The 27,793-nt window shown below is 39.0% G+C and overlaps 2 protein-coding genes across 9 annotated transcripts in view; one reads left to right on the top strand and one right to left on the bottom strand.

Moving 5' to 3' along the window:
• PKD2 (polycystin 2, transient receptor potential cation channel) overlaps positions 1-7,961 on the top strand; it is a 61,665-nt gene extending 53,704 nt beyond the window's left edge. For both annotated transcript variants that reach the window (XM_055588079.1, XM_055588078.1), the window contains 5 exons: positions 298-419; positions 673-790; positions 2,122-2,285; positions 5,260-5,407; positions 5,767-7,961. In XM_055588079.1, coding sequence (XP_055444054.1) covers positions 298-419; positions 673-790; positions 2,122-2,285; positions 5,260-5,407; positions 5,767-6,003 — 789 coding nt within the window. In that variant the 3' untranslated portion in view covers positions 6,004-7,961. The remainder of the gene's footprint in view (positions 1-297; positions 420-672; positions 791-2,121; positions 2,286-5,259; positions 5,408-5,766) is intronic.
• Positions 7,962-18,308: 10,347 nt separating this feature from the next.
• The window catches only part of ABCG2 (ATP binding cassette subfamily G member 2 (JR blood group)), a 123,704-nt gene continuing 114,219 nt past the window's right edge, over positions 18,309-27,793 (bottom strand). For all 7 annotated transcript variants that reach the window (XM_055588074.1, XM_055588075.1, XM_055588072.1 and 4 more), the window contains 6 exons: positions 26,761-26,850; positions 25,166-25,290; positions 23,776-23,930; positions 21,871-21,960; positions 20,960-21,042; positions 18,309-18,520 (listed from right to left, as the gene is read on the bottom strand). In XM_055588074.1, the coding sequence (XP_055444049.1) occupies positions 18,373-18,520; positions 20,960-21,042; positions 21,871-21,960; positions 23,776-23,930; positions 25,166-25,290; positions 26,761-26,850 (691 nt within the window). In that variant the 3' untranslated portion in view covers positions 18,309-18,372. The remainder of the gene's footprint in view (positions 18,521-20,959; positions 21,043-21,870; positions 21,961-23,775; positions 23,931-25,165; positions 25,291-26,760; positions 26,851-27,793) is intronic.

Raw genomic sequence — 27,793 nt, 5'->3', positions numbered from 1 at the left:
CCTACATACTCTGAGGCAGACAGCTGTGGAATGTACTGACTTTCGTCCTGTACACTAAACTTGAATACAAACCAAAAGATCCCTAGTTCTTCATTTACTGAAAGACCTGACTCCTCCCACATGAGCGTCATGGAAAACTCAGGATGCGTTTGTCATTCATCCCACCCACACCTGTTTTGTGGTCCATTTATGTCAGATACTGTTCTGGTCACTGAGTTTACAGTAGTTACCACTGTGATTGAAAGGCAGAACAAATGAAAAAGGACGATAAACTAAAACAGTCTTTCTTTCCGGCAGGGTTACCATAAAGCCTTGATCAAACTAAAACTGAAGAAAAATACTGTGGATGACATTTCAGAGAGTCTGCGGCAAGGGGGAGGCAAGTTAAACTTTGATGAACTTCGGCAAGATCTCAAAGGGTAAGAATCTCAATTTGCCAGTGCTGGGAAAGTCCTTATGTAAAGATAAACCCTTAGTGCTAAGTCTCCTTCTAGCTCGAGTGCTCATAGAGACACGTTTGTTTCAGAGGTAAGTGTCTTTCTGGAATGTATTCTAAGAGGAGGACAGCCCTGACTCAGCAGTTTCTCCTTTCCTCCCACATGTCAGTGTGTCTGTGTTTGGGATGGATCGTGTGCATGGATGAGTTCATCTGTAACCTCTCACTAATTTCAGGAAAGGCCATACTGATGCCGAGATTGAGGCAATATTCACAAAATATGACCAGGATGGAGACCAGGAACTGACTGAACATGAGCACCAGCAGATGCGAGACGACTTGGAAAAAGAGAGGGTCGGTCTGGTTTAGGAGAACATGATTGGTTCAACACCTGCAATATTTCAAACAGCTTATTAAGTAGTGGGTTATTGGGAGCATATGTGTCTCTCTCTCTTTCCCTCTCTCTTTCCATTGATGTAGTAGTACCCTGCCTACTCCAAAAAGGATATATAACACCATAATATATTGAAATGTATTGTTTGCATAAATGTAGAAAAATAGAGTGAAGCAGAACAAAACTGAGATATAAAGGCAAACCTGAATGAAACTAAAAAACGCACTTCACAAAAAAATATACTTTTTTTATTTTTATTTTTTAATTTATTTTTAATTGGATGATAATTACTTTATAATGTTGGTTTCTGCTGTACAGAAACATGAATCAGCCATAAGCATGCATATACCCTCTCCTTCCTGAACCTCACTCCTGCTACCCACATCCCACCCCTCTAGGCTGTCACAGAGCACCAGGTTGAGCTCCCTGTCATGCCTAATAAGATTGAGCAGCAGATTTAGCCCTAAGCTTTCTAGTAACCCATTTGAGGAAAACTTTGAGTAGTTATATACTTCACAGTGTCCATGAGAATGGGGAAAAAAGATTTCTCAGAAGAGATAAATTTAGTTGTTCTTTAAATTATCATGTATAATGAAATAAAACTAACCACTGCCTTCCATTTGAATATTTACTATGAAACTGTTAAAAAATAAGCTTACATGAGCTTTTATAATCAGAAAAAATAATTTAAAGTTTTAACATTAACTTTAAAAATAAATAGTTAAACAAACCCCAGAAAATTCATGCTAATTGAAATACAGAGAATGCAAATGAATGTTACACAAAAGTTAGTTCCTATGAGGAGACAATATAGAACAGTGGTTTTGAAATGCTGCTCCACAAGACAATGCCCGTAAGTGGAAAAACTTCACCAGTCATAGTGAAGTATGAGCAAGAAGACAATGAATAATATTTTCACATGGCTGTATTTAGTCAAAATTCTTACTCTGAGATGGTGTCCTTCCTTACTTCATAGCTATTACATGTGTTCACTTTTATGAAAAGGTGAAAACATATTTCTTCATTTACTTTTTTCTCTGCTTTTCTGTATTTTTACTGTTCTTTCTTGTCCAAACAAGGAGTTAGCAACTTCTTGCTGGTCATTAAAATCTATTTTGAACATTTGCCAATACGTGAAACTGAAAAGTGTGAGGATCACAGTCTGGTGTTAACCTCACAGGAATCCTAGGTTAATGGCACACACCCCTTTCCCGTTTGTCCTGGTCCTCCATGAAGCTTCTGTGGGGCCCCAGGGTTCCCGCCCGTCACTCAGTGATCCCGTGTTCTTCAGGAGGACCTGGACTTGGATCACAGCTCTTTACCACGACCCATGAGCAGCCGAAGTTTCCCTCGAAGCCTGGATGACTCTGAGGAGGAGGATGACGACGACAGTGGGCATAGCTCCAGAAGGAGGGGCAGCATCTCCAGTGGGGTTTCTTATGAAGAGTTTCAAGTGTAAGTATTGAGGAAATGATAATTCGAGTTGACAAGGGGCTTCCCATGTGGCTTAGCTGGTAAAGAATCTACCTGCAATGTGGGATACCTGGGTTTGATCCCTGGGTTAGGAAGATCCTCTGGAGGAGGGCATGGCTACACACTCCAGTATTCTGGCCTGGAGAATTCCATGGACTGTATAGTCTGTGGGGTCACAAAGAGTCAGACACAACTGAGCGACTTTCACTCACTTATTCACTTGAGTTGACAAGAGTCAAAATGACACTAACTAGCTTTTCCCCCCTCTCTGATTTTCCATAACTAATTGTCAGTTCTTTTTAATAAATATTATTGGTGTTCTTTTTTCTTTATGAAAGTAATTTATTTATTATAGGAATTTTTCATTTCATTTCTTATTCTTTTCAACTCCAGAATTTTCTATTTAGTTCCTTTTAACAATTTCTCTTCTTCCTTGATTGATATTTTCTATTTGATGAGGTGGTGTCATCACACTGCCCTTTATTTTTTATTTTTCTACATGACTTAGTTTAGCTCTTTGGATATATTTATAAGAGCTATGTGGACTGCTTTGTCTACTGAGTCTATCTGGGCCCTCTCAAAGGCAGTTTCTGTTGCCTGCTCCCCCCCCCCCCCCCCCCCCCCCCGGTGTTTGGGTCACATTTTCATGTTTCTTTGTGTGTCTCATAATTTTTTTTTGAAAACCGGAGATGTTAAATAATATTATAAATACTTATAAATTCCCCTTCCCCTCAGAGCTTGTTTTTGTTGTCATTTGTGTATTTGTTTTTTAGTGACGTTTGTTTCCCCCACATGGTGAACCTCCAGTGTCACTTCTCAGAGGTCACAGCCCGGACCACGCACACAGTTATCCTGGGGAGACAGGACTTGCAGGTCTTCCCCTGGGCTCTCTGTTAAGCCTTCTGCCTCTGTTGATACTGCATCTGCCTCTTCAGTTCTCATAATTGTTGGCTGATTGGTCTGTGATTTTCATCAGTGCCTTGGGATACAAATTGCTCCACACTCTGATCCAGTGAAATTCAGGTGCCTTCTCAGGGGGAGTTTTTGAAGCCAGTCTTTGGCTGACTTCTCTCTCCTGGTTCTCTCTGGTAAACTAGCTGGTAAATGGTTTAACTTGATGATCTCATGAAGTGACCAGCCTCCTCTTAACTGCTTATCACCACAATCTCCACTGTTTTCAAGAACACTCTTAGGCTTGAATTTCTGCAAAGTTGTTCCAAATAAAGCCAGTTCACTTAGGGAAGCTTTGGAGCTCTGTTCTGTGGCCTGACTGTCCTTCCAGGCAAAACCTTGGTGTCACTGTTCCAGAGCTAGTGGGCCATTTCTCTCACAGTGACACCCCTGTTTCATGAATAAGGCATGAGCCTTTGGTGTTCTCAGCTTGCCTTTCCGGGCATGGAAAAATCTACCCTCCAGCTGGAAGTTGAGTAGAAGAAAAGAATCCCATCTCTTCAGCCATTCTTGTCTGAATTAGAGTCTCTGCAGTGTAGATTTGGAGGTGGAGGTACAAGGGTGAGAAATACTGACAGCCTGACCCTTTCTGGGAAATAAGTATAGCCCTCCAGTAGGCGCTGACAGGAGAGGGCTGAGTGTTCTTTGCTGACCCACCCCTGGAGGTGGTAAAGAATCCCCTTGCTGATTCAGGAGATGCAGAAGACACAAGTTCAATCCCTGAGTCAGGAAAATCCCCTGGAGGAAAGCATGGCAACCCACTCCAGTATTCTTGCCTGGAAAATTCCATGGACAGAGGAGCTTGGTGGATTACAGTCCATGGGGTCATAAAGAGTTCAACACGACTGAGTGAGCACGCATATGCCCCTAGAAGATCTCTGTCACACAGAGCTAGGGAGCAGGAGAGAGAGAGCAGATTGTAGTTCAGATATTACTAAAAAAAAAAAAAAAAAAAGCTTCTTATTGTATGCCCTTAAGAAAATTTCCAGAAATTTTTAAAAAATTAATAATTTTCAACAGTTAGGGTTGTTTCAATGGGGAGAGGTCCTCCAGGGCCCTCATGCTACCATTCCAAAAGTTTTGTCTCCTTTTTTAAAAGTATTTATATAACATTGTGTTTATTCAAAAAAATGGGATCATAAGTGAGCATACTGTTTTCTAACTGCTTTATTTACATTATAAATAATGTCATTCTATTTCATGATTAGAATGTAAACATCATTCTATTGCATGAAACATTCTGTCACAGTATAATTTCTGGTGGCTTCAAATTTTATTGTGTAAAGAAACAATAACATATTTAAGCAATCTTCTATTAATTTTTAACAATTTTAATGACCTACTATTACTAAGCAGAACCCCAGAGAATATCCTTGTAGTCAAAAATTACACATATACTTATTTCCTTTAAAACTTCTCAAAGGACAGCCTGGATGGGAAGTGAGTTTCAGGGAGAATAGATACATGTATATGTATGGCTGAATCCCTTTGCTGTTCACCTGAAACTATCACAACATTGTTAACTGCCTATTGTTGTTTAGTCACTAAGTCGTATTGGACTTTTTTTGTGATCCCATGGACTATAACCCACCAGGCTCCTCCGTCCATGGGATTTCCCAGGCAAGAATACTGAAGTGGGTTGCCATTTCCTTCTCTAGGGGATCTTCCAGACCCAGGGATCAAACCCTTTTCTCCAACATTGGCAGTTCCCCCAATATAAAATAAAAAGTTAAAAAAAAAATGGAATGTCTGAAAGATAGATAGGCATACCTTTTATGGTAGACATACTTCTGATAAAATCTTGACTCGCAAAAGAACTGTGCTAATTGGCATTCCTACCAGCAATGTATGAAAAATCTGTAAAGTTCTAGACTATTTAGAAAGTGTTTTAGATTATAATATTGTTTAAGGAAAAAATCTTAACATTTCCATTTGATAAGACAACTGGGCTGAAAAGTCAACAACACAAGATGTTTTTGTCCCTCTCAACTGTGGTTTCCTACAGCCTAGTGAGACGAGTGGACCGAATGGAGCACTCCATCGGCAGCATTGTGTCCAAGATTGATGCTGTGATAGTGAAGCTTGAGATCATGGAGCGGGCCAAACTGAAGAGAAGGGAGGTGCTGGGAAGGCTGCTGGATGGAGTGGCTGAGGTTAGTGGTCATCTGAAACAGAAACACCCTGATTTTATAAAATATCAAGGTCATAGTTTAAGGAACCCTTAATCTAAGAGGATGTTTTTCTCCATACGTGCAAATCAGTGCAGATAAAATGGTAATCCAGAGCTGTTGCTTTCTTAATACTCTTCACACTGATGATACTGCCTTCACTGGAACCTCCCCTAAAAAAAAAAAAATTGCTCCAGTGATTCTGAGAATTGTTGTTAAGACTGGTATTGTTCTAGCCTTACCTAAGTGGGATTATTGGATCCCCAGATTTCCGAAGGCAATTCCTAAATTCACGAATATACATCAATCCACCTCAACACCTTGTTTTCTTTTTCCTTCATTAGGATGAAAGGCTGGGTCGTGACAATGAAATCCACACGGAACAGATGGAACGGCTTGTGCGAGAAGAGTTGGAACGCTGGGAGTCTGATGATGCAGCTTCCCAAATAAGTCATGGTTTAGGCACACCCTTAGGACTAAATGGTCAGCCACGCCCCAGGAGCTCTCGCCCTTCTTCCTCCCAGTCTACAGAAGGAATGGAAGGTGGAGGTGGAAACGGGAGTGCCAATATTCATGTGTAGGACATGTGTTCTTAATAGGTGAGAAGGTGCCTGTTCTGAGTTGCCATAACAAGTACACTATTTATGTGCCCTGACCACCATATGATGCTGGTCTTTGTGACCAATCATTAATTCTTCTGCACTTTAATTTATTTTAGATAAACTTTGCCCATGATCAAAGAAGATGTTTCTTTTTCTCATATAAGAAATTCAGATGTAAATATTGAGTACAGAAAAAAATTCTTTGTAAAGTATATTGAGTGGTGTGCCCACTTGTTACCATGACTGAGTCTCCTCAGTTGACAATGAAGTAGCCTTTTAAAGCTAGAACTGTCAAAAGGCTTCTGAGTTTTATTTCCAATCACGAAAATCAGTATTGTCATTTTTGCTAAGTGTGTGAAGGAAAATAGGGGCATTCCTTTCCACTCAGGCTTAGCTCATAGGCTTAATGCATAGCTTTCTTTTAAGAAAGGAGGCTTCTATTTTAACTACCTTCCTGGGGTACACTTTTCTAAAAGATGAATTGGAAAAGAATCCCAAACCATAGAATGGGTATGTAGTCATTATGCTAGAATTTGTATGAATGGTTATGATAAATGTTGAACACTATGTTTTTTTGTTATTTTATATCTAATGCCTGTGGGACTAACCATTTCACTTACTTTTTACACTATTTTCACTCTCATTTGAAGTGAGCTGCATGAAACCATCAAAGATCAATTGTGAGTTAAATGAAATTTCTCACAATAACATAGGAGAATTGGAAAGAGCCAAATCACTAAATTTGATGTTTTCCTTAAAATTAGTTCATTATAAAGATTTATCTGTATAGTCTTTTGCTCATGTGGCTGAACTTATTTGCAACTAATCTAGGAAGATAAACTTACTAAAATTTTTAGGATGTATCAAAAGTTTTGATTCAGCAAATATGTTCATTTTAAACGAAATATTAAGAAATTTGGAAATTCGTATAAAATATTATAAAACTAAGACTTGAGTTTTAGACTGTTTTAAGAATACAGAACTCAAATACTCTTGATCCTGCATTTCAAAATTAGAATTTATAACCTAAGTGGGATTCATTTTAATGAAAAAGAGTTTTGGTTATTGAAAGTTCAACCATCATCAGAAGGTATCAGCCAAAGTTTGAGTTTGCAGGGGTTTTTATCGCCTCTTTTTTTCATTAGGAGAGGGGCTCACCAAATTTATGGGGAAGAAATCTATTTCTTAACAAAAATTAAAAATCTTATTTTTCAAAACTGTTACGTATGCTGACCTTTTGAGAGCTAATGAGACAAGCAAGAGAGAATGCACTGGTGAATAATTCTCACTTGGAGAATAGCAGAGAGACCTGTTTCTCATACTATAGCTTAAATTCACATAGTTGCTTATTTAACTGGTAGACTTTGTCAGTCAAATTTTCAAAGAAAACATGAGCAAAAAAACCTTTTTAAGCTGTCTTCTACAGAAGCGATACAGATTGCATTTCTTTAACAGTTGTTTCTTATCACTCGTCTCCATCTTTGCTTTCTTTTGAATATTTTTTTTGAATAAAGTTCTTTATTATTAGGTACTAAAATTTGCATTCCAGGGATATTGAGTGTACATATTTATGTTTGTGTACCATGTTGTTACATGTAAACAAGCTTCAGTTTGAAGTGCAGCTATTATGTGGTATCCATGTGTATTGACCATGTGCCATATACCAATTATGGTCACTAGAAAGTCTTTTTATGATACTTATTATTATTATGTGTTTTCATTTCACCTGTAAAAATTTGCAGAGTTCTTTCTTTTTACCCATATGTTACATTTTTTTCTTCTTTAGTCATGAAGAATTCCCACCTCATCCCTCCCGTATCATCTTCCTCTTTATATTGGTACCATTAAGAAACTGTTACATATGTAAGTCTCAATAATTGGGAATTTCATTAATGTGTAATACTGAGCACTTTACTTCTTAATAAAGACTTGATATAATAGCAGATGTAAGAGTTGGTCTGTTTCTTAAGTAGAAGCAGTTGGGTGATTTGTTTTCTGTCATGAGACTAACAGTAAAAGCTCAAACCTTGAAAAAGGTATCTTTTTATGTTCAAAAACAACAATGGACGCATTACTTTTTCTGTAGGATGTACCTCTAGTAAATTATTCTAATGACTACATAGTATTTCCTAGTCTACAGCCACCACATTGTACTTAACCATTCTGATTGGCTCCAATATTTCTGCTGTTTCAAAATCTTCGTTCATAATTCCCTTGCTGACTTTTCATTCTTTCCTCAGTGGGTACATGAAAAGAGTTGGACTGTTGAGTCCCTGGCACATGTTTAATTTTACCCAGGACTGTCAGGTCGCTCTCCAGAATAAATGCAGCAGTCTACAATTTCACTGCTGCTGCTGCTGCTGCTAAGTCGCGTCAGTCGTGTCTGACTCTGTGCGACCCCATAGATGGCACCCAACAGGCTCCTCTGTCCCTGGGATTCTCCAGGCAAGAACACTGGAGTGGGTTGCCATTTCCTTCTCCATACAATTTCACTACATGCATCAAAGTACCAGTTCTACCCACACCCTTACCAGCATTGATACCGTCCAGCTTTCCAAAATCTTTGTAATGGAATGGTTTTGAAATAAGGTCTTATTCTATTTGGCATTTCTCTGATTCTTAGTAAGACTGAACACTGCCTTATATAGTTGTTCAACATTTGGATTTCCCTTTTTGTAAATTGCCTGTTCACATCTTTAAAATAGTAGACTTTGATCTAACAGGAAACAGGTGTGTTTTTGTTCAGTACCTATTTTTCCATTGAGTCATGATCCTTTTTGTTGGTTAGCATAAGTTCCTCAATGTGGCTTAATTATTAATCCTTTATTGGTTTTGGACTCAATATCTCTCATCTGACTAATAATTGTTTCAAGGTTTCCTTAGTTTTCATGTAGTGATACTTGTTACTTATTTGTTAGTTGCTCAGTCATGTCCAACTCTTTGTAATCCCATAGACTAGCCCACCAGGCTCCTATGTCCATGGAATTCTCCAGGCAAGAATACTGGAGTGGGTTGTCATTCCCTTCTTCAAGAGATCTTCCCGACCCAGGGATCAAACCCAGGTCTCCCGCACTCAGGCAGATTCTTTACCATCTAAGCCACCAGGGAAGTTACTAATCACTACATGTAGTGATATCCATTAAAAAAAATTTTTTTTGCTTTATTGTGTTTGGGGATTTTAAAGAGACCTTTGTAAGGTCACAAACTTATTATATTTATAGTTTTATTTTCACATTTAATAAATCTTAAAGAGTACCTTTGCATAAGGTCCATAGGAATTTTTTACCATATAATTGAGCCAGTTTGTCAACACGCTATTAAATAAGTCCTTTTCCTCATTATTTCATGGCATCACTGATATATTTCAGGTCATGTTAATATACATGTGTCTATCTTTTAATCCTTTAAACTGATCTATGAATGTTCCTGTACAGTAATTTTTATTATTGAGTTTGTAGTGTGTCTTCCTTCATATGTGCTAAGGTTTTCATATATATTCTCCCCTTTGGCCCTCATTTTATCAACTAGGCTATTTTCATCAACAGTTATTTTTCCATATAAATGTTAGACAGAGTTTGATGGGTTTCTAGGCATGTGAGTTGGGGAGGAGGAAAGAGAGGAAAAAAGTCCTGCTTAAATTTAATTGGAATTGCACTGAACATATGTTTGGGGAGAATTGGCCTCTTTATAGCATCAGAAACATAACTCCTAGTTTTTATTTATTTGGCTGATCCAAGTCTTAGATGTGGCATGTGAACTCTCATTTGCAGCATGTAGGATCTAGTTCCCTGACCAGGGACAGAGCTTGGGTCCCCTGCATGGGAGCACAGAGTCTTAGCCACTGGACCACCAGGCAAGTCCTGATGTAACTCTTCATTTATTCAGAACTTCCTTAATACCCTCTAAGTGTTTCTTTAAATTTCTTAAAGATTTTATGCATTCTTTAATGATTTTATTGCTACCATAAACAGTATCTTATCTTCCATTAAATTTTCAAGTTTGTTAATGATGAGATAAAGGAAAATTGCTACTTTTTTACAAATTAATCTTACATATGACCATTATATCTACTACTGTGGGCAGGAATCCCTCAGAAGAAATGGAGTAGCCATCATGGTCAACAAAAGAGTCCAAATGCAGTACTTTGATGCAATCTCAAAAACGACAGAATGATCTCTGTTTGTTTCCAAGGCAAACCATTCAATATCACAGTAATCCAAGTCTATGCCCCAACCAGTAATGCTGAAGAAGCTGAAGTTGAATGCTTCTATGAAGACCAACAAGACCTTTTAGAACTAACACCCAAAAATGATGTCCTTTTCATTATAGGGGACTGGAATGCAAAAGTAGGAAGTCAAGAAACACCTGGAGTAACAGGCAAATTTGGCCGTGGAATATGGAATGAAGCAGGGCAAAGACTAATAGAGTTTTGCCAAGAAAATGCACTGGTCATAACAAACACCCTCTTCCAACAACACAAGAGAAGACTCTACATGGACATCACCAGATGGTCAATGCCGAAATCAGATTGATTATATCCTTTGTAGCCAAAGATGGAAAAGCTCTATACAGTGAGCAAAAACAAGACCAGGAGCTGACTGTGGCTCAGACCATAAACTCCTTATTGCCAAATCCAGACTTAAATTGAAGAAAGTAGGGAAAATCACTAGACCATTCAGGTATGACCTAAATCAAATCCCTTATGATTATACAGTGGGAGTTGGAAATAGATTTAAGGGCCTTGATCTGATAGATAGAGTGCCTGATGAACTATGGAATGAGGTTCGTGAAATTGTACAGGAGACAGGGATCAAGACCATTCCCATAGAAAAGAAATGCAAAAAAGCAAAATGGCTGTCTGGGGAGGCCTTACAAATAGCTGTGAAAAGAAGAGAAGCGAAAAGCAAAGGAGAAAAGGAAAGATATAAGCATCTGATGCAGAGTTCCAAAGAATAGCAAGAAGAGATAAGAAAGCCTTCTTCAGCGATCAATGCAAAGAAATAGAGGAAAACAACAGAATGGGAAAGACTAGGGATCTCTTCAAGGAAAACAGAGATACCAAAGGAACATTTCATGCAAGGATGGGCTCAATAAAGGACAGAAATGGTATGGACCTAACAGAAGCAGAAGATATCAAGAAGAGGTGGTAAGAATACACAGAAGAACTGTACAAAAAAGATCTTCATGACCCAGATAATCACGATGGTGTGATCACTCATCTAGAGCCAGACATCCTGGAATGTGAAGTCAAGTGGGCCTTAGAAAGCATTACTATGAACAAAGCTAGTGGAGGTGATGGAATTCCAGTTGAGCTATTCCAAATCCTGAAAGATGATGCTGTGAAAGTGCTGCACTCAATTTGCCAGCAAATTTGGAAAACTCAGCAGTGGCCACAGGACTGGAAAAGGTCAGTTTTCATTCCAATCCCAAAGAAAGGCAATGCCAAAGAATGCTCACACTACCGCACAATTGCATTCATCTCACACGCTAGTAAAGTAATGCTCAAAATTCTCCAAGCCAGGCTTCAGCAATATGTGAACCGTGAACTTCCTGATGTTCAAGCTGGTTTTAGAAAAGGCAGAGGAACCACAGATCAAATTGCCAACATCCGTTGGATCATCGAAAAAGCAAGAGAGTTCCAGAAAAACATCTATTTCTGCTTTAATGACTATGCCAAAGCCTTTGACTGTGTGGATCACAATAAACTGTGGAAAATTCTGAAAGAGATGGGAATACCAGACCACCTGGTCTGCCTCTTGAGAAATTTATATGCAGGTCAGGAAGCAACAGTTAGAACTGGACATGGAACAACAGACTGGTTCCAAATAGGAAAAGGAGTACTTCAAGGCTGTATATAGTCACCCTGCTTATTTAACTTATATGCAGAGTACATCATGAGAAATTCTGGACTGGAAGAAGCACAAGCTGGAATCAAGATTGCCAGGAGAAATCTCAATAACCTCAGATATGCAGATGACACCACCCTTATGTCAGAAAGTGAAGAGGAACTAAAAAGCCTCTTGATGAAAGTGAAAGTGGAGAGTGAAAAAGTTGGCTTAAAGCTCCACATTCAGAAAACGAAGATCATGGCATCCAGTCCCATCACTTCATGGGAAATAGATGGGGAAACAGTGGAAACAGTGTCAGATTTTATTTTTCTGGGCTCCAAAATCACTACAGATGGTGACTGCAGCCATGAAATTAAAAGACACTTAGTCCTTGGAAGGAAAGTTATGACCAACCTAGATAGCATATTGAAAAGCAGAGACACTACTTTGCCAGCAAAGGTCCGTCTAGTCAAGGCTATGGTTTTTCCAGTAGTCATGTATGGATGTGAGAGTTGGACTGTGAAGAAGGCTGAGTGCTGAAGAATTGATGCTTTTGAACTGTGGTGCTGGAGAAGACTCTTGAGAGTCCCTTGGACTGCAAGGAGATCCAACCAGTCCATTCTAAAGGATATCAGCCCTGGGATTTCTTTGGAAGGAATGATGCTAAAGCTGAAACTCCAGTACTTGGGCCACCTCATGCGAAGAGTTGACTCATTGGAAAAGACTCTGATGCTGGGAGGGAATGGGGGCAAGAGGAGAAGGTATGACAGAGGATGAGATGGCTGGATGGCATCACTGACTCGATGGACGTGAGTCTGGGTGAACTCCGGGAGTTGGTGATGGACAGGGAGGCCTGGTGTGCTGCTATTCATGGGGTCGCAAAGAGTCGGACACGACTGAGCGACTGAACTGAACTGAACTGAACTGAAAATGTATTGAGCACATCCTATGTGCCAGGTACTTCTAGTAACTTCACATGTATTACTTTAATCTTCACACCTCTGTGGAGGTAGATGCTATGAGTATCCCTATTTCATGGATCCCTATTTCATTAATCAAGTCCACAGACCTGATAAATGGAGAAAGGAAAAAGGGGGAAGTAGTGGAAATTTTTGCATAAGTAACTGTAAAGATAAACAGTTTTGCACGTTTGGCTTCTGCACGTGTTTGCAAAAGTGACACCCCGCTCCACAGTTTGGGCGCTGGTACTATTGTAGTATGTTCCAAATCTCAGCAAGGAAATGTTACTCATCTGTCACAAATTACTGGGCTAGTCACAGTTGCTGAAACTCAAGTTTCCTCATCTGCAAAATGAAGTCAGAACAGCTTGAGATTTTCTGAACAGTGTACAGCCAAGCCCAAAGTCCTTAAATCATTCCCTTTAATCACTGAGATGATGCCTCAGCTTTACTGCTTGGAAAGGGGGGCAAACCGAGAGGCCACATCCTCAGTGGACTAGAGCAGTCCTCCTTTCAGCTCTCATGATCAGAAACCCATGCCCGCTGTTTTGTGGGGTTTCCAGGTAAAAGAATGATTCTGCAGGTTAAAAAGGTTTCAAGATCCAGTGATGATAGTGAGCTCATTTAGTTCTAAATGTGATTCTGATACTTAGGTGGATACAAGATAGATGGCTTAGAACACAGACATTACACAGTGATTATTGCATCAAGATCAAATCATCACAAATGTAAATTAAATGGTCTTAACTCTTTATTCAGTCTTGCCTGAAAAATCCCATGGACAGAGGAGCCTGGTAGGCTGCAGTCCATGGGGTCGCTAAGAGTTGGACACGACTGAGTGACTTCACTTTCACTTTTCACTTCCATGCATTGGAGAAGGAAATGGCAACCCACTCCAGTGTTCTTGCCTGGAGAATCCCAGGAACAGGGGAGCCTGGTGGGCTGCCGTCTATGGGGTCGCACAGAGTCGGACACTACTGAAGCAACTTAGCAGCAGCAACTCCTTATTAAAACCTTCAGTATTTCCCAAAAAATCACCTGGAATTTCCAGGTCCACTCCTCAGAGATTCTAAGTCAACAGGTGAAAAAAACAATAGTTCTTCCTTCCTTTTTTCCTTTCTTACATAAGCATCTCAGATGATCTTGATTCTTATCAGGCAAGCTTAGGAAACCCCACCCTGCTGCTGCTGCATCTCTTCAGTCGTGTGCGACGCTATAGACGGCAGCCCACCAGGCTCCTCTGTCCTTGGGATTCTCCAGGCAAGAATATTGGAATGGGTTGCTATTTCTTTCTCCAATGCATCCATCATGTTAAGTTGCTTCAGTTGTGTCCAACTCTGTGCAACCCCATAAACGGCAGCCCACCACACCAGACTCCTCTGTCCACAGGATTCTCTAGGCAAGAATATTGGAGAACCCAGTATTCCCCTGTTTTTTGTTTGTTTGTTTGTTTGTTTGTTTTGCTGTTACCCTAAGTAACAGCAAAAAAAAAAAAAAAGAAAATGTCTATAAAATGGGTTACTTCGATTTAGAATATAAGTATTTTATGTTCCTATTGCTCAGTGGCGACAAAAGGTTACAATCACCATGTGAGTCAACCACTTTTTAAAAAATGTGTATATAGAGACAGAAGGCCAGGAGGTACATTAAGTTGGTAGCCACGTTTGGCTGAGTTCCAGTATTTTTCCTTCGGGCTCTTTAGTCCACTGAGGATAAACACATTTCCTTGAGAGTGAGGTGAGGATACTGATTTTCTCCTGCACTGTTGTTTTTTTTTTTAAAAAGATGCTCAGTTGTGTCCGACTCTTTGTGATCCCATGGACTGTACAGGAACCAAATTCTCCAGGCCAGAATACTGGAGTGGGTAGCCGTTCCCTTCTCCAGGGGATCGTCCCAACCCAGGGATTGAATCCTGGTCTCCCACATTGCAGGTGGATTCTCTGGCAGCTGAGCCACCAGGGAAGCCCAAGAATACTGGAGTGGGTAACCTATTCCTTCTCCAGCAGATCTTCCCAACCCAGGAATCAAATCTGGGTCTCCTGCATTGCAGGCAGATTCTTTACCAGCTGAGCTACCAGGAAAGCTGTTGCAACTATTCAGGTTAGCTTAACGAATTCCTATGAATGGAATAGATATCCTTTGAATTAGTCTTTTTTATTTTTTTTTTTTTTTTTTTAAACTTAAGTGTTTTTATTTTTTTATTTTTTTTTTTTTTTTAATTTTATTTTATTTTTAAACTTTACGTCTTTTTTAAAATTAGTCTTAAATCCTCAGGCAGAGAAGGCAATGGCAACCCACTCCAGTACTCTTGCCTGGAAAATCCCATGGACAGAGGATCCTGGTGGGATGCAGTCTATGGGGTCGCACAGAGTTGGACACGACTGAAGCGACTTAGCAGCAGCAGGAAATCCTCAGAAATAAATGAATGTTGGCTATTATTTTTACTCCTTCAGTTGCTCTGTGGGGCTTTCAAAGAAGAGTGCAAGACGACTTGCTCTGGAAGGTTCTGTGGCATCTTGGATGTTGTTATAAAAAAGGATGGAAGGAAGGAGGCTATTCATGAGTTTAACAACCTGGTGGCTTTTATTTTAAATGAAAGTAATTTATTTATCCTTTTCATTATCAACTAGTTCTTCTGACATGCAAGAAAATCAAAATTCAAAAGAATATAGACATATTCTGAAATAAATCTCTGTAAAAAATCTTTTATTTTCTACTTTATAAGACTTGCCCTTTCACTTACATTTTTAAAAAGTATTTATTTGACTGCATTGGGTCTTAGTTGCAGCCTGAGGGATTTTAATGGTGTGCAGCTTGCTGGTTTGTGGGATCTTAGTTCCCTGACAAGGGGTTGAACCCACATCCCCTTCACTGGAAGGTGGATTCTTACCCACTGGTCTACCAGGGAAGCCCTTTACTTTTTAAAATGTTTCTCAACTTAAAAATGGTTAAGATGGTAAATTTTATGTGTTTCTTACTAATAATTTTAAAAAGAAAAAAGATAATTATACAAAAGGAGGGTAAGTAGGACAAGATATATTTAAATTCTTACTACTTTTAGAAGTAGGTATTAATATTTTGGCTTTATCTCTTTTGTTAAGTATATTTTGTATATAAAGTATAAATATGTATTTCTGTCTGTACACAGAGAACTGTGTAATATGTTTCTTCCTGTGTAAGGAAGAGAGAACTGTGAGTAAGCCAGGGTTATGTAAAAAGAAAGAACTATACCAAGAAGAGGAAAAAACTCAACCCTATCAGTTCAGTTCAGTCACTCAGTCGTGTCCCACTCCTTGCGACCCCATGGACTGCAGCATGCCAGGCTTCCCTGTCCATCACCAACTCCCAGAGCTTGCTCAAACTCATATCCATGGCGTCAGTGATGCCATCCAACCATCTCAACCTCTGTTGTCCCCTTCTCCTCCCAACTTCAATCTTTCCCAATCAGGGTCTTTTCTAATGAGTCAGTTCTTTGCATCAGGTGGCCAAAGTATTGGAGCTTCAGCTTCAGCATCAGTCCTTCCAATGAATATTCAGGACTGATTTTCTTTAGGATTGACTGTTTTGATCTCTTTGCACCCCAAGGGACTTTCAACAGTCTTCTCCAACACCACAGTTCAAAAGCATCAATTCTTCGGCGCTCAGTTTTTTTATAGTCCAACTCACATCCATACACAAATACTGGAAAAACCATAGCTTTGACTAGACGAATCTTTGTCAGCGGTCCTATAGTCACAAAATAATCAGGTAAAAAGGGGGTGTGATGATGTATTACAAGATGATGTATTAATCCAATGTCATAAAACAAGAAAAAATGTTCCTTAAAGTCCAAAGATGAAACTATAATGCTATGCCCCTGGATTGATGTTGCAGCAACATGGCGGGGCACCCACTGACACGAAATGATATTCCAAGATGACCGGTCATAGCGGGTCTACACACTGTTTCCTCAGCTTCACTTACTTCCTCCAATACTGAAAAGTATTTACTTTTAAAAAGGGAATAAATTAAACAGAATATCCTGAATTGCATGCTAGAACAATTAAAGAATACTAATGGAAAAGTAGTGAAATCTGAATAAAGTGTATAGTTTAAAAGTAATGTACCAATGTTAATTTCTTAGTTTTGACATGTATCATGGTACACAAAATGTTAACATTAAAGGAAGCTGGGCAAAAGATATACAGGAACTTTTTGCATGATTTTTGCAACTTTTCTATAAAACTAAAATAATTACAAAATGAATAGCTTATATTAATAACCTATTCCTTTAATAAGGAAGTGGGGGGCTTAATTAAGGATATATTTATACACACAGAAACACAAAACTGAGCTGTAGTGATAATCTGATAGTAGCAACAGACAGGAGTGCACAAGTGTCATTTCAAAAATAATCCAGAGAGAAAGGAGAAGTAGTCTTGGGAGAGAAGCCCAAGGGGGGCTTCTGTGCACTAATAATGTTCTATTTTTTGATACGGATTAATGGTTGTATAGCTGTGTTCCTTTTATAATTCACTGGACAGTACCTTTTCTTATAAAAAATGTTTAAAACACTCCCCTATTACTGGTAAATGTTAGAATAAAGAGAAGATGTGTAAATATATGAGGTGTATATGTAGGAAAGTAAAAAACCTGTATAGAGCCAGTTATAACAGTTCTTCTATGAGAAGTCTAAAATTGTCAGAGCTGGGAAAGATCATGGGAATTACCAAATCCTGCCGTGGACAGTTCTTTACACAGGTAATCCCGGTGATTACAATGCAGTAGGGCTCAAAGGACCCTGAAATCTGTGTTGGAGCAAAATTCCTCAAGAGATTATGAGGCACACCAAGATTACAGACTACTGAACTCAAAAAGGGTAAGTCGCCAGAATCCTGGCCCTCTACACCTGGGTCCAAAACCCAGCTAAGACTCTTGAGATACTCTAATTCCACTAGAGGGAAACCTTAGTAAATTCAAATAACCTTAAAAAGCTTATCAAACTGCTTTCTATTAGAAAGGCTTTTTTATCTATATATGACACTGTGTTTTTCCAGCATGGTTTGGATTTCATACTTCTACTACAGCATCAATATATTTGTTATTTATTATTTATAAGATAATAGAGGACATAGGTTTATATAATATTGAAACTGGAGGGCAACTAACCTGCCTATTCATTTTAAAGGGAAGGATACCAATACCAGATATATTAGTAACTTGACACACGTTTCTAGAACTCATTTCTTTTTCAGGTCAATAAATTAAAGTAGATTTCTTTCCTATGGTTACCATCTGACAAGATGAACTAATATGTAGTACATAATATCACTAGTTTATGACTTGGGTTTTTTCAAGTATAATTTAGTTCATTGTGATTTCTATAAATGTTTCTGTTGAAAATAATTCTTGCTTAACAACAGTATGAGGCAAGTGAAAAGAAGACAACCAAAAATAATAAAACACATTGGCATAATATAAGTAAATAAAAAGATGAAAACAACCAAAAAAAACTTCATTGGATATGAAAATCAAAAAGTCCCTTTTTAATTGGGGGTAAATCACTGAAATTAAAGAGGAATTTAAGAAAATTTTTTAAGGAATAACAATTTCAGGTAGGCAATTGTAAGGAAGATAACAATCATGCATGCCAAGGCTACGTGATTCTTCCACAGGCCCCAAGGTGAGATATCGATGCCCTGGTTTGTCAGAAATTCTTCGCCAGTACATCTGAAATTCAACAGAAAAAGAATATAACTTCATTTTTAGCATCTGTCAAATTTTACTCAATATATTCACTGTTCCTTAAAGAAACCTACAGGTTACCAAGTCTTAAATTACCATCCCTTCATTTATAATAGAAAACAGTTTTAGAGGGTTTTTGTGGTGTGTGTATGTGTATGTGGTTTTAGCTTTATCATTCTATTCTATTGGGATATAACAGGGGTTCACAGGTCAGTCATATGCATCATAAAAATATACAGAAAATAGTCATTGAGTGCTTATAATTCTGTTAGATACTATGAAGCAACCTGCTTATAATAGTTTGTGGATGTATGTGTTTAGTTGCTAAGTCATGCCTGACTCTTTGCAACCCCGTGGACTGTAGCCCCCCAGGCTCCTCTATCCATGGGACTTCCCAGGCAAGAATACTGGAGTGGGTTGCCATTTCTTTATCCAGGGGATCTTCCTGACCCAAGGATAAAACCTGCATCTCTTGTGTCTCCTGAATTGGCGGGCGAATTCTTTACCAGTGTGCCACTTGGGAAGCTCTCATATGATAGTTTAGTTAATCCCTAAAACAACCCAAATTTAAAAGATGAGGAGACTAAAGTTTAAGGAACTTGGTCAACTTCACAGATTCACACTTTGAATCAAGTTGCTAGTCTCCCCAAATAGGTTGGTTTCCAAGTCTATGATGCTGCCTGCCTCTCTTCAAAGGACAGAAACATTTATCAAGTAATTTTTCACAAACGCCTGATGGGGAAAGTCTCAGCTTTAGCAGATGATACTGAAGGCACTTACAAAGATGACCAAAGCTGTTTTTAGGGCTCATTACTCGCAAATCAGCCATACCAAAAAAAAGAAAAAACACAGGCTGAGAGTTCTAAAACTAGGGGAATAGGTGAATAGAGGTCTCCTACCAGAGTCACACTCTGTCAGCTCTTACACCAAGACTGGAATGAGCATCACAGATGCTCGGCTCTAAGACATTACCAGCAGGTCAGATTATCAGGTATGCCTTAGTGGGAGCTGGAACAGAGCAGAATAGGATGGAGTAGCCCTGATTAGGGGGGTTCAGGATGGGGAACACGTGTACACCCGTGGCAGATTCATGTTGATGTATGACAAAACCAATACAATATTGTAAAGTAATTAGCCTCCAATTAAAATAAATAAATTTAAATTAAAAAGAAAAGAAAAGCAGCTGGTATTAAAAATATCTGGCACAACCATAATTATTACCTGATTCCATTTTTCTGCTACTCTTGGAATTCAGCAGATTGAAAAAAAAATGTTATACTCATATCAAAAGAAAGGGAGTAGGCAGGATAAGGAAAGCTTCTCTTCATAGAGGTTTTCTGGCAATACTTCTAAATAGCAATTTGTCCTATTATTAAGAATTACTTCTAACCCACTTGAATATTCATGAGATTTAGGATACTAGCATTCTCTTTTCTCTCATTAATTAATATATCAAAATCAAACCATTAACAACAATCATCAAAAGGAAATGTTACTTAACTTTAAAATAATACCTTTATTTCTATTAAAATCTGTTTTTCTTATTATACTGAAAAAAATGAGATTCCCTTCTCAAGCTTACTGAAATATATGTTCCTTTCTTTAGAGGAAACATCCTTCAGTAGGGAGAATTCCAAGTCAGTCAAAAAAAAAAAAAAAGTTGTGCAGACTTTGATTCCATGTTGTCTCCTGGATACAGGAGGAAGAGGCAAGAGCCAGACTGGGGCAGGAATATGTTCCCTCCCACTCCTAATGCCGTTTTAGCTCTTACTACTAGCCATGGGTTGGGTTTCCCTGGTGGCTCAGATGGTAAAGAATCCACATGCAGTGCAGGAAACCTGGGTTTGATCCCTGGGTCAGAAAGATCCTCTGGAGAAGTGAATGGCTACCCATTCCAGTATTCTTGCCTAGAGAATTCCATGGACAGAGAAACCTGGCGGGCTACAGTCCATGGGATCACAAAGAGTCAGACACGACTGAGCAACTAACTCTTTCACCCTGGCCGTGGGTTGAGCTCACAGGAATCCTAAATTCATGGGTCCATACACTTCATATAATCCATACAGTTCCAGTACTGTTAAGGCTTGGTAAAAATACCAAAGCAGCTCTCATTTCAAACTCAAATGTTCTGAAAAATAGAAATCCAAACCCACAATCCAAACTGCAAAAGGATCTTTTAAAAGACCCCAAACAAATAAGTAACACATAAGAAATGGTTCTCCAAGTAAAATACAATTTTGACCTAAATAGAATACCCAGGAGTTGTAGAGCACTTTTTCATGCATTAGTGGATAACTCACTTTATAAATGAGAATATTCAGACTCAGAGAAGTCAGTGTGTGAAAGGATTCCTCAGCCCAGTGGTATTTCTGTATCATACCACAACAGTAAGCAAACCCATTGTGACACTGAACGCAAACTTACATTGCATAGCTACAGGTATTGTTTGTTGTTACATTGAGTCCTGGGCAGAAGTTTTGTCCCAAAAATTCATTATGCTGCAAAGCCTATAACATAAGTGGGAGCAGGATAAAGAAAATAGTTTTAAATGTCAAAAGGTTTCCAAAGAATTATTACAATTATGTCCACTAAGTTTAATCTCTGTTGTTATCTCTAAAAACAAAGTTTCACATTCACAGTCTTTGTCATACCAAAGCAACTAAAATTATTTTTCCTGGCAATCAAGAGGCCTAGGGTTGGGATTTGGGGCTCTGATACAAAAACCAAGAAGAGAGATCTCTGGTTATATTATTCCATAGCTCTTTCCTTCTTCTCTCCCCATTTTTATAACCCCATAGTACTATAATCAAAATGATACAGTGATACTCAATGACTATTGTTCATTTATAGTAACAATCTTTGTATTTTTCTTGTTTGTTCTCATCAAAATCAGTTATAATTCTTAGGAGTTAGAAATTTAATTTTACTATATTAAGGCACATTTTTCTCTGGAGTTGATTAGCTTTCTAAAGTCAATAGTAGCTGTGAGTATGACATGTTTTTTATTCTAATTTCCCTTTCAATTTAAAATACGTATTCTAGGCCTTCATCTTCTCATTAATTTCTTTGATGAACTGAAACACTGTATTTTTTTATATCAATTAGTCAATCTTTGTCCGTAACTATGAGTTATCCCAATTCTTCAGCTCCCTCAGACGCAAGGTGACTAGAGAAATCCCAGGTGATTATCAACTTGACCCAAGGCTTAATAGGAAACTCTCCTTCATTGTCCTAAAACTTGCACAGCTCATGGCCAAGGACATGAGAGGCTTTATTCTGGTTGTTTCCAGCATGGGGATAATGAACCAGCACGGTGACAGATAAGGAGAACATACCGCATAGCCGTATCGAGGAATGCTCAAGTATTGAAGCCATGACAACCAAGACACAACGGTTTTGAGATTTACCAACAGCCCTGAAAATATCTACAAAAAACAAATACCAAGAATCAGATCTGGTGCCGTGATTTCATGAAGAATTCTAGCAAATAGCCTCTTTAAGTCCCTGACAGTCGGGTGAATACTGCTAAGGACAACTCTTCTTTGAAATTCTTTCCACTACTCTGAAGACTTACCCTATCCTCTTTGTACGTGTATATCTTTCTGGAGCTGAGGCTGTTTAGGGATCTAAATATATTTATAATATACATTTTATTTAATTGAGAGATTTCTAATTGTTGAGGCTTTTACTTTCTCTGTAACTGCACACAATGGAAAGTGAATAGTACTGATTTGCAATGATACAACCAACTATATATTCCCACCAATAAACACACCTGAATGTATCCTGAGCACCTCACTGGCCCCAATTTCTGTAACACAGTAATATTTGTTATTTACAAGGGTTTACATTCTATCTCTGTATGACTTTAGGAATAATTCTGGGTTCAGTTCACATGCTTAAAATAACCCAAAGGCTGGAACTGGTACACAGCATAATGTGGTAAAGCACAGCATAAAATATGGTCAATTCCTTAATTTAAAGCTGCAAAAAGGAGCATTACAATGAAGATTCCAGAAATAACCGCTCCAGCAAGAGATGGGTACATGAGAAAATGTTCACATAAAACACTTTCTAACTGGCACAAGGTATGCTGGGATGGACATAACAATGACAATGTTCCTGGTGTGACCACATAGCTTTGAACTTGACCTAACCAAGTGCGTAATGCATAACACACAATATCTGGGTAAAATATAGTCTTATGAGTAGTTTCTAAAGTTTTATATATAATACAAATCCTTAAATAATAACAAATCAAAGTATCTAATATATAAAATAAAACATTTTAATTTTGAAGAACACCTTATATATTATATGACACTATAGAAAACATACATAACGTTGCCCATTTTCTCAATAATGGTTAGATTGGCAGTTTTCAAACTCAATAACGGAAGAATTAAACTTTGGCAAGAGTTTGTGCTAATACCTACCTTTTAAAGACATGTACTGCTACTCTACCAGAAATGGCATGTGTATGAAGTAAAGAGGCTACACGTTTCTGTTTATTTGATGTTTGTGGCAGAAAGTAGTAACTGGTTCCCTTCATCTACTGATTCATCTTTGTGTGTGCAAAATGTAGGGCCATGTAAGGTTAGGATTAAGTAACTATTTTCAAAAGGTAAAGAGAAATATATTGATACAAAGAAATGTCAGGAACCCAGAAAGGAGAGGTCCTAGTACTGGAATTTTTCAGTATTTTTAAAACACTCCTTTTCAAAATCTAGGAGGGGCCCAAGACAGACCCATGCACATGTTGCTCTATTTTCATGGAACTTAGGTTTCCCCCTCGAGAGTAGTAGATCCAACCAAACCATCTTAGCTGCCAGTTAAACAAGCCAGCAGTTCTCTCCCACCAGCAGGAAAGTCAGACAATGGACCTGTCATTTTAACAGTTTTTTTAAATTTTAAAAATAAAAATTTTTCGGGTTTTCAAAGTTCCAATTTATCGAGCTTTGCTGGTATGTCACCAAGAGGCCTCTTTTTAAAGCTCATTAGTAACAATACATTGACTAAGGTTCTAATAACTGTATTAGAACAGTAGCAAAGCTAGCTGGGTGAGATCAAGAAAAAGCTGATACATTCTCTAATAATATAAGCTATATTTCAATATACAGCCTCCTTGAAGCAAAGAGTCCGATGTACAGAATCCTCAAGCAGATCTTACAAGATAGGCAAGTTTGGGGGTAGGAAAAGGGGAAATCATAATGCCTCAGGGAAGCACAGTTTGTACTTACCATCATAAACACAAAAGAGATGGTCATGAGCAGAGTTGCTATAGATACCACACTCTGACCTGCTGCTATAGCCAGTGCCATGGAACTAGCTGAATAAGCCACAATCATCAGGGTCAACATCATGATGAAGAAGGCCTCCACCTTTGGTTTCAGTCCTTAGGGAACAGAGAGGGGGTTAATCCAACACTGTCTATCAGGGACTGTTTATTATGTAAAAAACATTGTAATACTTTGAAAAACTACTATCACAGTGAAAAAATTCATCCTTCATCCAACCACACAATATAACCGTACAAAGTTATATGCAATTTTCTTTTTTATGCTCACTGTATAAGCACTTTTCCATGTAATGCTCTTGCTTCTTTATTTGTAATTATTAATAATTTATGAGTGCCTGAGATGGAGAGCTGTAAACAACTAGCCAGAATTCTACTGCTTTCTCTTCTAAGAAGGAAACTTGCCAAGAGCACATTCATTTTACCTAGACATCACATTACTCACTCTTTGCTATAAAAGCATTATATGGTAATGCTCAGGATTATATGGTAAGGTCAGGATTATATGACCACTCAGTGGTTTTAAAATCTGGGGGAGTGGGTCCATAATCCAAGTCTCCCAAGACAAATCACCCTATGACTCTGGGATTGAGGGTGGGGTTAAATAAGCTTCATAAGACTGCTTTATAAACTAAAATGGGCTAACACTATGGGTCAAACAAGAATCTGAAGACTTCAGAACAGCCATAAGGACACCAGATAGGAATTTAAGATTCTAAGTTCTATGCCTGATTCTTTATGATACACCCTCTTATTTGTAAAACAGAAGTTTAAACTCAATCAGTAGTGCCTTGTCAAAAAAGAAATATTTTTGGAGTGTGTATATATCTGTGTGTGTGGGCATCTGTGTATGTGAGAAATAAAAGAGAATTCTGATACAATGAGCCTGGGGTATAGTCTAAACAAAATGCACAAATCAATCTTTCTACATCTATCAAACAAATATTTTATTACCAGTAAGCCCCAGAAGTCACTATCTTCATTATCTTTATATATTCATACACAAAAATAAAAATATAAATAGGTAAGTAATAAATATCCCAGCTCCAGCTCCTCCTACATAGTTTAAAGTAGTTTTAGGAATTATTTCCATGTTTGTTGTATATAACACACAGTATGTCTATATGTATAGTTTTATAAACAGTTTTAAAAGTTACTTTGGAGAAAGCCTTGACAAAAATCTCCTAGGAGAACAGTTATTTCAGAATACGCATAATGAACAGATGCTTCCTAATCTCAGGACTTGATTTATAGTTTTGAGAACCAAAGCATGTTTACAGAAAGTCCCCTCCCATCCAAGACTAAAGACACACATCTTTTGTCTTATTGCTTACCTAACAAGAAGTATGTTATACAAGTAAATATAATACTTGGTAACATCCTCATGGGGAGTAAATCAGATAACAGTTTTCCAAAGAAGTAAGATGACACTCTATAGTATCCACTGATATATTCATGTCTAGAAACAAAAATTCACATCATACAACCTACATTAGTTTAAGACCAGGAGATTAAACCATTTGCTATACAGATGTCCTCCCTGCTATACAGATGGGATTGGTAAAGAATCTGTGGGCAATGCAGGAGATGGGGTTCAATTCCTGGGTCGGGAAGATCCACTGGAGAAGGGACAGGCTATGCATTCCAGTATTCTCGGGCTTCCCTTGTGGCTCAGCTGGTGAAGAACCTGCCTGCAATGCGGGAGACCTGGGTTCTATCCCTGGGTTGGGAAGATCCCCTAGAGAAGGGAAAGGCTACCTACTGCAGTATTCTGGCCTGGAGAATTCCATGGTCTGTATAGTCCACAGGGTGGCAAAGAGTTGTACACAACTGAGTGACTTTCACTTTCATACAGATTTCCACTGCTACCAGAAGTCTAATAGCTACTGTGTCCCCATCTTCAAGGTTAGCCTACCACCCTTCTTCCCGATCAGCATCAGGCACGTCTCACGTGTGCACCTTCCCTGGGATATCATCCCCCAAGGCTCTGTGCAATGACCCCTCTTGTCATTGCAGAACTCCCTCTGAATGCTGGCCAGTTTGCCTCTGAACACCCACTCTGGGGGAACAGGTCCTGCATCACCTCCCTTTCTCCTGACCCTGGCTCTCTTTGAAGGCCAGCCTGTCAGGAGCTCATTTCAGTGGTTCCTTTCTCCCTGCTTCTAACTATGAAGAAGGTGCTGTTGCTGTTCTCTAAGCCTCAAATTCAGCTTTGGGTCACTCATCTCTTTTACTTCTTCCCCTCTCATGATAAAAAAATAAAATGACACTTCTTTCCATGATCATGCCTGCCAGCCACAGTGCCTGCCAACCTGTCAGTGATCAAATTCTCTTTTCACCCCTCTTAGATTCTAGATCCCTCCTTTTCCTGAGATCTTCCTCCTGTAATTCCAAACTATTCCACCAAGATCTTCATTCTTTCCGTCTCTAATGATTCCTTTCCTTAACATGTAAATACGCAAATCTCTTCCAACTATGAAAAACCGAAGAAACAAAACAGCTTACACTTTTTAAGGCTGCTCTCTGGCTCCTTCATTCCCCCTTCCACTGAAGACTTGGTCTGTATTCTTGGTCACCTTTACCTCCTCACCTTGAATATACTGTTCAACACACTACCTTCTCTCTACCAAGTCCTTCAAACTTTTCTTGTGACAGTGATCACAACCTCTTATTTGCTAAAAACAAAAGATCCTTTTCAGCCTCTTATTGCTTGCTTTCTCTGCAGCATGTAGATTTGTGGACGGTGCCCTAATCTTGAAACTCCTTTCTCCCTTTTGTATCAGGCCCCATGTACTCATGGTTTTCCTCCCAGACTCTGGCTGCTCTTTCTCAGTCAACACTGGTAATCCCCAGGAACCAAGCCATGGCCCAGTTCTGGATGTGACCAGTCTGACCAGCAGCCCCATTCCTGAAACAGAGACCTACTCACATAAACAGCTTCTTCTCCACCACCAGGAGCTCCACGGCTGACACACTGCTGAAACACTGATTGGTCGTCAGGAAGAAGAGCACCCCGGCTCTGTGATGTGAGAAAGGGAACAAAAGCCAAAGCACTGCGGTCAATTAAACATTCTCAGGTCATTCTTCTTCCTGCAAAATTCTTCCCTCAGATGATATCTTAACACATTAAACACACAATCGTTCTGGTTAAAACAGAGAGGGAAGCATGAGCCCCTCAGGTCACTCCCATACCCCTGCGTCTCCATAGTGGTACCCTTGGGACTCCACATAGCACAGTCTGAAATTCACGACCGAGTTTGCTGTAGATTGAACTGCATCCTCCCCAGGTCCTATGCTGAAGCTGGAATTCTCGGTGTAATGGCATTTACAGATGGTGACACTGGGAGCTGGTTGGGTTTAGATGAGGTCATGAGGGTAGGGGCCTCACTACAGATTAGTGGCCTCACTATGGATTAGTGCCCTTAGAAGAAAAGGAAGAGACCTCAGAGCTCTCCTTCTCTGCCATGCAGGAACATAGCAAGAAGGCAGCAAATATGAAGAGTATCCTCTTCAGAACCTGATCATACTGGCAACCTTATCTCCAGAACTGCGAGAAATGAATTTCCGTGGTTTAAGCCACCGGGTCTGTGGGTCTTTGCACCAGGGCTTCCCAGGTGGCGGTAGTGGTAAAGAACCTGTCTGCCAATGCAGGAGACATAAGAGACATTGGTTTGATCCCTGGGTTGGGAAGATCCCCTGGAGGAGGGCATGGCAACCCACTTCAGTATTCATGCCTGGAGAATCCCTGGGATAGAGGAGCCTGGCAACTAGAGTCCATAGGGTCGCACAGAGTCAAACACAACTCAAGCAACTTAGCAAGAACACACAGTCTGTGGCAGTCAAGCCGACAATTACGTATTCCATAAAAATACTATCACCTTGGATTTTAACTAACAATATGCCAATTATAGTTCTTAAAGTATGAACAGAGAAACAGTGAGACAAATAAAGCCTGCAAAGGT

Source organism: Bubalus kerabau, chromosome 7 (genome assembly GCF_029407905.1).
Source record: "Bubalus kerabau isolate K-KA32 ecotype Philippines breed swamp buffalo chromosome 7, PCC_UOA_SB_1v2, whole genome shotgun sequence".
Taxonomy (NCBI): Eukaryota; Metazoa; Chordata; class Mammalia; order Artiodactyla; family Bovidae; genus Bubalus; species Bubalus kerabau.
Note: the sequence above shows the minus strand (reverse complement) of the source record. Positions and strands in the feature narration are given on the sequence as shown.